The sequence below is a fragment of the Copadichromis virginalis genome, linkage group LG4 (genome assembly GCF_057382275.1).
Source record: "Copadichromis virginalis isolate Kocher_CV1m ecotype Utaka linkage group LG4, C_Virginalis_male_GT1.1, whole genome shotgun sequence".
Taxonomy (NCBI): Eukaryota; Metazoa; Chordata; class Actinopteri; order Cichliformes; family Cichlidae; genus Copadichromis; species Copadichromis virginalis.
The window spans coordinates 27,095,127-27,103,688 of record NC_140621.1 but is presented as its reverse complement, the minus strand read 5'-3'; the positions used below and the strand labels follow the sequence as shown (position 1 = coordinate 27,103,688).

At 49.8% G+C, this 8,562-nt stretch overlaps 1 protein-coding gene across 1 annotated transcript; it reads left to right on the top strand.

The window, feature by feature from the left end:
* Positions 1–503: 503 nt before the first annotated feature.
* Positions 504–3,613, top strand: LOC146711678 (uncharacterized; the record flags this gene model as incomplete). The annotated part of the gene is made up of 2 exons (XM_085452971.1): positions 504–1,262; positions 1,319–3,613. Coding segments are annotated over exons 1-2 (3,054 nt in total), but the record flags the coding sequence as incomplete, so codon positions are not given.
* Positions 3,614–8,562: the final 4,949 nt, after the last annotated feature.

Below are 8,562 nucleotides of genomic sequence, written 5' to 3'. Positions count from 1 at the left end.
AATATTGAGTATATGGCATCAATAAAAGATGATATTTTCATTAGCAATCTGAATCTAGGTTTCCAAATATATTTTTTTTACCTGGAAAATGTGTATTTCTCTTCACTTTTTGTAATTTTAAAACCTGATATTTCTTGAATATATTGTAACGATGGTTAAGTGTTACTGGACAGTGACATGTTGGTTTTCTCTGCACACTGTTGTTGTTCCTTTAAGATTCATGTTTGGTTGGGCTGCAGGAAGTAGTGAGGGTGGTGTACAGGAAGGGGTGGGGGGACCTGGTTGTTCTGTGTGTGTGCCAGGCTGAAGAGAGGTGTAGTTCGAGAGCGCTTCCCCCTGAGTTAACAACCCGCTGGCTTATGTGCCGAATAAACGGACAAACTGAGACCCCAACCGTCTGGTTCTTGTGAACGTTACATTGGTGTCAGAAGTGAAGAAAGAAAAAAGAACCCCAGAACGCCCGAGACCCTGTTGCCGGCGACTCTTGCCGTTACGAGACGAGGATGTTGCCGGGCAGGATTAAGAAGGAGACGGAGGAGAGGGAGGTTCGTCCGCGCTCGCCCGCCCATGGAGTGAGGGAAACAGCGCTGCGGCTGTCTGCCGAGGCTGGATTTTCTCCAGGTTTGACTAGGCTCGGGAACTGTTCGCACAGCGGCCGCGATTCCGGCGGGAAGGAGTCGACCTCGCTTGGCGCGCCGTCACGTGATGTAAACAAACATGGCGGCGCCCAGCAAGCTGCAGCGAATATAAAAACGCCTAAGTTCAGCGGCAAGACGCCATGGGAAGTGTTTATCGCACAGTTCGAGCTGTTAGCTGTTGCAGCTGGCTGGTCTGAGGAACATAAAGCTCTCCAATTGGCTTTGTGCCTGTGTGAGGATGCAGCTGCATGCCTGCTGCTGCTGACCGAGGAGCAGAGGGGAGATTATAATGCTCTGGTCGGAGCACTTCAGAGGCGCTTCGGGCAGTATAACCAACCAGTGCTGCTGAGGTCGGAGTTCCACAACAGACGCAGATTGCCAGGTGAGCCCCTCCGCATTTTGGCCCATGAAGTCGAGTGCCTTTGCCGGAGGGCGTATGACAGCATGCCACCATCAGTGCAGGCGGAGTTAGCTCGGGACCAGTTCCTGCAGGCCCTGAGCCCTAAAGAGCTCCGCATGCAAACTCAGCTTGCTCGGCCGGCCACACTCAGTGCAGCCCTGGAGCTAGCGTTGGAGAGGGAGATGCTTGCAGGATCCTCTGGGGGCGCTGACGACGCACACGTGGTGAGGGCTGTGTCAGCACCTGTGGAACAGATGGAGACGCCAGCGGGCCTGTGCAGTTTGGTGCAGACAGCTTCGCTGCAGTCGCCTTCCCCTCGGGCTGGCCCACACCGCCGACCTCAGAGCTGCTGGGGATGTGGACAAGTCGGACACCTCATCAGGCAGTGCCCCAAGCTTGCAGCGGTTCAGGGAAACGCCCACGGGCCCGTGTAGGCGGGAGTACACGGGCCTGGGAGAACGACATCCCCACACCACCGCCACCTCCACCCGGTGCGGCCATCACTGTGGGCTGGACCCAGGTTGGCGGCTTTTGCCATGTTCCAGTGACGATTGCGGGGGTGTCCTGTACGGCCCTGCTGGACACGGGATCCAATGCAACGCTGGTCCGACCCGATATTGTCCCAACTGGAGCTGCTGTACAACCGACTAACGTGCAACTTAAGACTGTGACCGGTGATCTGGCCCCAATGAGAGGGAAGGGAGTGTTCCAGTTCAAGGTGGGGGACCTCGGTGTGTCTTATGCTGCCTGGGTGGCTGACGTGCAGGACGCCTGCATCCTTGGGCTGGATTTTTTACGAGCCATTGGTGGTGTACTGGACTTAGGCAAAGGCCTCCTCGTACTCCCTGATGGGAAGAAGGTGCCGCTTATTCCTCCCCCAGTCTGCACAGCATCTGCCGCGGCGTCCACCTCCACCGCAGAGACCCCTGCAGACCCGCCAGCAGAACAGCGAGCGGAGGAGGAGGAGGAGGAGAGGCTCTCAGCAGTGAGGAGTATCTGGTCAAAGAACTGTGAGGGGCTGACTCCACAGCAGCAAGAGAATCTATGGCAGGTACTAAAAGAGTTTAGTGACATTTTTGCCCTGAAAGAAAGTGATGTTGGCTTGACACACTTGGTAGAGCACGTCATTGAGACCGGGGATGCCCAGCCTATTAAAGTGCGCCCCCGCCGCCTGCCCCTGGCTCATCAGGAGGCTGCAGACAGGGAGCTGTGTGAAATGATGAAGGCGGGCATCATAGAACCATCTGATAGCCCGTGGGCCTCCGCGGTGGTGATGGTGCCTAAGAAAAAAAGTCCTAGGATGCGTTTCTGTGTGGACTACAGACCACTCAACAAAGTGACGAAGAAAGACTCTTACCCCCTTCCCAGGATTGATGAGTCCCTCGACTTAGTAGCCGGGTCCTCCTGGTTATTCACCCTGGACCTGCGGAGTGGCTACTGGCAGGTGCCACTGTCCCCGGAATCCAGACCGAAGACAGCCTTCTGCACTAACAGGGGACTATGGCAGTTCAAAGTCCTGAGTTTTGGCCTTTGCAACGCTCCTGCGACCTTCGAGAGGCTCATGGACAGTGTGCTGGCTGGCGTCCCACGGCAACGGTGTCTGGTTTACCTGGATGATCTTCTAGTGCACGGGAGCTCCTTTGATGCTGCCCTGGATGCCCTGAGACAAGTGTTGGAGAGGGTGGCGGCTGCAGGCCTGAAGCTGCATCCCGACAAGTGCCACTTCATGAGGAGGGAGGTGGAGTTTCTGGGCCACAAGCTGGGTCGTGAGGGCATCAGCACTTTGGAGGAAAAAATTCACACCATTACCGAGTGGCCCACACCAGCAGACCCGAAACAGCTCAAAAGCTTCCTAGGACTGGCGTCTTATTACAGGAGGTTTGTGAAGGGCTTTTCCTCCATAGCCGCACCACTCTTCCACCTGCTGCAGAAGGACCGTGACTTCATCTGGACCCAGGACTGTCAGCAGGCGTTCGACACCCTCCGCAGATCGCTGACAGAGTCCCCAGTCCTTGCCCCCCCTGACCCCGCCCTGCCTTTTGTCCTGGACACTGACGCAAGTAATGTGGGGCTGGGAGCGGTGTTGTCGCAGGTTGGACCGGAAGGGGAGAAGGTGGTGGCGTACTTCAGCCGGGTCCTGAACAGGAGCGAGCGGCGCTACTGTGTCACACGACGAGAGCTGTTGGCTGTGGTGGCGGGGGTGAGACACTTTAAATACTACCTGTGCGGCACAGCATTTGTTGTCAGAACTGATCATGCTGCCCTTCAGTGGCTGATGTCTTTCAGGGAGCCAGAGGGACAGGTGGCTCGCTGGCTGGAGGAGCTCCAAGCCTTCAATTTCACCGTGGAGCACAGAGCAGGGACGCACCATTCTAACGCAGATGCCCTCTCTCGCCGCCCATGTGCTGCAGCTGGCTGCCGTTACTGTGAGAAGCGAGAGGAAATAGAGCGGGAACTCACGACAATAGACGGAGCAGCACAGCTCGCCTGCAGGGTTCTTCTGGTGGTGGATGCAGCGGAGTGGAGGGCACGGCAGGAACAAGACACAGACCTGCTGCCGGTCCTGCAAGTGGCTGGAGAAGGGGGAGCAACCCCTTTGGGATGAGGTCACTGGGTTTTCCATCTGTACCAGGGGGCTGTGGGCCAAGTTTGCAGCTCTCAGGCTGAAGGAGGGGGTGTTGGAGCGTGCCTGGAAGGATCCTGCCACGGGGGAGGAGAGGTGGCAGGTTGTGGTGCCAAGGTCGCTGAGGTCAGCTGTGCTGGGAGCCTGCCATGGGAGCACTGGCTCTGGCCACTTTGGGGTCTCCAAGACTCTTCGCCGCCTCCGCCAGGGCTATTACTGGGGTCAACAGCGGAGGGACGTGGAGGACTTTTGCCGCAGCTGTGATGCATGTTCCTCACACAAAGGGCCACAGGACCAGTCCCGGGCTCAGCTTCAGCAGCAACCAGCAGGAGCCCCAATGGAGCGAGTAGCTGTGGACGTCATGGGCCCATTTCCTCGCACAGACAGAGGAAACCGCTATGTTCTTGTGGCCATGGACTATTTTACCAAGTGGCCGGAAGCATACGCCATCCCAGATCAGGAGGCTGAGACGGTCGCTGATGTATTAGTGGAGGGGATGTTCAGCCGCTTTGGAACAGCAGAGACCCTCCACAGTGACCAGGGGCGTAACTTTGAGTCCAAGGTATTTGCTGCCATGTGTGAACGCCTTGGGACTAAGAAAACCCGCACCACCCCACTTCACCCCCAAAGCGATGGGCTGGTGGAAAGGTTTAACAGGACGCTGGCCCAGCAGCTAGCCATCCTTACCTCAGAACACCAACGGGACTGGGATTACCATCTTCCCCTTACCCTCATGGCCTACAGGTCGGCAGTGCAGGACTCCACCCAATGTACGCCTGCCCTGCTCATGTTAGGGAGAGAGCTGAGAACTCCTGCAGAGTTGGCTTTTGGGAAACCCCCGGACGCGCCAGAGGCACCACCGGGCCGGGACTACGCAAGGAAGCTGCAGGACCGGCTGGATTCTGCACATTCCTACGCCCGAGAGCAGCTGGCGAAGGCAGGCCTGCGCCAAAAGAGGAATTACGACATCACCACTAAAGGGAGGCACTTCCGTGCTGGGGAGCTGGTGTGGGTCTACAGCCCAAAGAGGAAGAAGGGACGGTGTCCTAAACTGGATAGCAGCTGGGTGGGGCCTTGCAGCGTCCTAGAGCGAGTGGGGGAGGTTGTTTACAGGGTGCAGTTGCCTCCTAGGGGGAGGATAGTAGCGCTGCACAGAGACCGGATGGCCCCCTACAGAGGACAGTCCCTCCCCTCCTTTCCAGAGGGACGTGTACAGAGCGTCCATGACCCTGCTCAGAGGGGCCCCCGACCGGGGCTGCGTTCCCCCCCCTCGGACTCTTCACCCCAAAGCCCCGAAGCTCCGCGTCCTCCTCAGGGGCTCAGGAGGTCAAGGAGGGAACGTAGGCTACCGCCCCGCCTCAGAGACTGTGTCGTTCCCTCGGGGACGAGGAACTTATTGCTGGGGGGGCAGTGTAACGATGGTTAAGTGTTACTGGACAGTGACATGTTGGTTTTCTCTGCACACTGTTGTTGTTCCTTTAAGATTCATGTTTGGTTGGGCTGCAGGAAGTAGTGAGGGTGGTGTACAGGAAGGGGTGGGGGGACCTGGTTGTTCTGTGTGTGTGCCAGGCTGAAGAGAGGTGTAGTTCGAGAGCGCTTCCCCCTGAGTTAACAACCCGCTGGCTTATGTGCCGAATAAACGGACAAACTGAGACCCCAACCGTCTGGTTCTTGTGAACGTTACAATATTCTGTTCAGGGTTTCTTGCACACATGTAACCTTTTAAGGTGAGAGCAGCAAAACTGCCTGAAGATAATTTCAGCAATTAAATCAATGACTTTGAATGTACCGTATAGTACATTATCTTTAGGGAAATTAACACCATAGTTTTTAATTACGCTGTCATTCTCATTTATTCTTACATGGAGCCAATTAATACATGTAATTGTACTTGTTATGGATCTCATTAAAAAGGCTTTAAAAGGTCTATTTGGTGTATAAGAGAGCTCCTTATATTAGCTATAATTATATAGTCCTGTTTCCAGTATAGACACATACTGTACAAACATCCTCAATTAAACTTTGTAAAAGAAAGAAAAGAGGAAATACCTCTGTGAAAGTCACAAATGACACAGAAAGAGTATAAATAAACCCTCAGCCCTCTATTTATTCATTTATTTACTGTAACCAGAGGACTATGATCTTTTTTCAAATTTGTATTTTTAGGCAATATTTGGAAATACTTTGTTTACAATTATGCTGCTTTACATTCCTTCTAGTCCTATAAGGAAAAACAGTCTCATTCACTATGTATCATCATCATCAAGGACCTGTAACTAATTTGTACACTGCCAGATGTGTAAATTTGTGTTTTCATTCTATTATGTTCCTACACATTCCTCTAATATGCCCACTTCTTTCTCTACGTGCTCTTTGCATTTTTAATTTCATCACATTCCATCACTTTTTTCCTCTTTACATAACTGAATAAAGACAAAAATCAGTTTCAGTTGATGGATGAGCTGATATTGTCGGCTTGCATGATGAAATGTAGTTTGTTTTTTTCTACTATGCCAGGGAGAGGGTACTTTTTCTTTTAAATCATTCCTCCTGTGCTGATTTCACAGATTAGAGAGGAACCCAGCAGAGAGGGATCCTGCAGTTTTTCCCCCCTCTACTCCTCCAGGAAGTAATTTGGAGCAGAGAAGAGGAGGACTGAAGTAGTAGAGAGGAGGCAACAAGGGAAACTCAGGGCCATTTGGCACAGTGTATTGTCTACTCCATCCTTAAACATGGACTTCTGTTATTTATGAAACAACCCAATCGTAACTCATATAGCCCAAGAGCAAAACACCCAGCATAGTTAATCATATCTTTACTCATAGTTTTGACACACATTCATAGGTTGACCTTTTTCCTCAACCTGCAGGATACTTATACAGTGCTTCTCTGTGGTAACCCAAGACTAACACTGCAGTTATGGGTTCAAAGCCTAAGTTAGTTGATTATAGGTCGGTAGCAAGAACATTTTTAAGCTTAATTAACATGGTTAAGTTACAACATTAAAGAAAGTGGGCTGGAGATGAGTTGCAAAGTGGTTTGCAGGTGCGCTGCAACATTACAGTTGCTATCTGGATCTGTAGAACTGTATCAACTATTCTACCAGGATTGAGGCTGTCTTCAATTGTACCTCAGAATATTGAATTCAATTCTGAGGTCATGTGACACTTTATAATATTTTTATTATTCATTCATGATATTTGTTCTTCCTCCTTAAGGGTTCCTACTTTCAGAGAAAACTGTGGGTTGTATGTCCGTTGTATTCTAGAAAACCTGAATATGAATATAGACAGAGACCACACAGAACACCAGCTGTGGTAACCAGAAATGTCCTTGTGAATGTATGTACACTAAGTATAAGAACACTGACAGCCATTAAGTGCAGGGAAAATACAAAGCATAAAAATTCCTGCCAGCTCTTTCAAAAATAATGGAACTATCAGCTGTAATGACATGGCCTCTGCTGTGGGAGACTCGGGGAATATTCAATCTGAAGGCTATAAAAGAGCATTGTCAACCCTGTTAACAGCCGACCCCTAAAAGCAATGTCTGGTTACATGTTAGGACTTAACTGGTGGAAGCACTTCCTCTGTGCACTCCATCTACCCCAAGGAGATTGAGTGTGAAGATAATGCACCAAGAAAGATGTCATAGTTACAGCTTAGGCCTCCCCTCCCATACCAATGTAGCTGTACTCTGGAGGCATCAAGAAGGTGTAGGGACAAGAAAGTGATAAATCTAATACACGCTGACTGAAAGCTCACAGAACTGAATGCTGTTAGGGGAGATTTTTATTTTTTCCTTTTTGTGCATGAGTTGAATAAGTGGTCCATACTCGCTTAGACTTAAGCAGAAATAGATTTCCTTTTTCCATTTATTCCCTGAACATGATAAAAATGTGCCTGGAAACTGTAGTCACTATCAATGATTGTAGGCTTTATTAAAGTTTCACCAAAGGCATCTCACCGCAGAGCATGTTTAGAGCCTCACCCCGATGACCTTGTACAACTGAAGAGAACAAAATGTCATAAGTATGGACTGCAATATACTTTTGACAGGGTTATTTCGTGTGGTCACATGGGAAATGGAGATGTCAGCATACTGTTGTCAACTTATAATGTAAACAGATATTTTACATGCCTGTCAGACTGGGGCTAACGTCAAGGGATTGCAAGAGAGTAGTTGCCTCAGGATAACATTTCTACTATTAGATTTTCAAGAAACACACTGTTTGTTTTTTAATACAAAAGAACAGCTATGAAACAAAAAACACATTACTGAGAGAATAAATACTGAGTTCAAATAAAGTCAAAATACTAAGTCATGAATTATATAAACCTTTGCTATGTACTTGAGTAGTGCTCACGTTCTAACACTAGCAATAAAAACTATGTACTTTCAGCTTGATGGTTATGAATTACCTGCTCTTTATAGATAGCAGGGCACCTAGATAAGTGATACTTTCCCCAGTAATTATTCTGTGGCACCAGCAAGCTCCTGCTCATAACAATAACCAGTGATTACATATAATGGTTCTGCAGGAATATTGTTAATTAATTTTTTTCTTGTAAAGCAGTTGAATTATACTTTTTGTGATGTGACATCTGGTGGCGCCTCGTCAGCCTATATATTTATTTATTAAATAAATATATAGGCATCAGATCATTAGCGATAACACCGGTACAAATCTTTACGTGTTAGAAAAACCTTATGTTGCATCATTGCTCTACCGATGCCATGCGTTTCCACTTCCTAGTGCATACCACAACAACACAACACAGGCATGTCGGAGAGCAAGAGCTGAATGTCAGTGTCCATTGACAATTCAGTACATAAATAGGGAGCCACAGCCTTAATCAAAGCACAGTACTGTGCAAAATATGCAAGAAAACTGTTCGTAC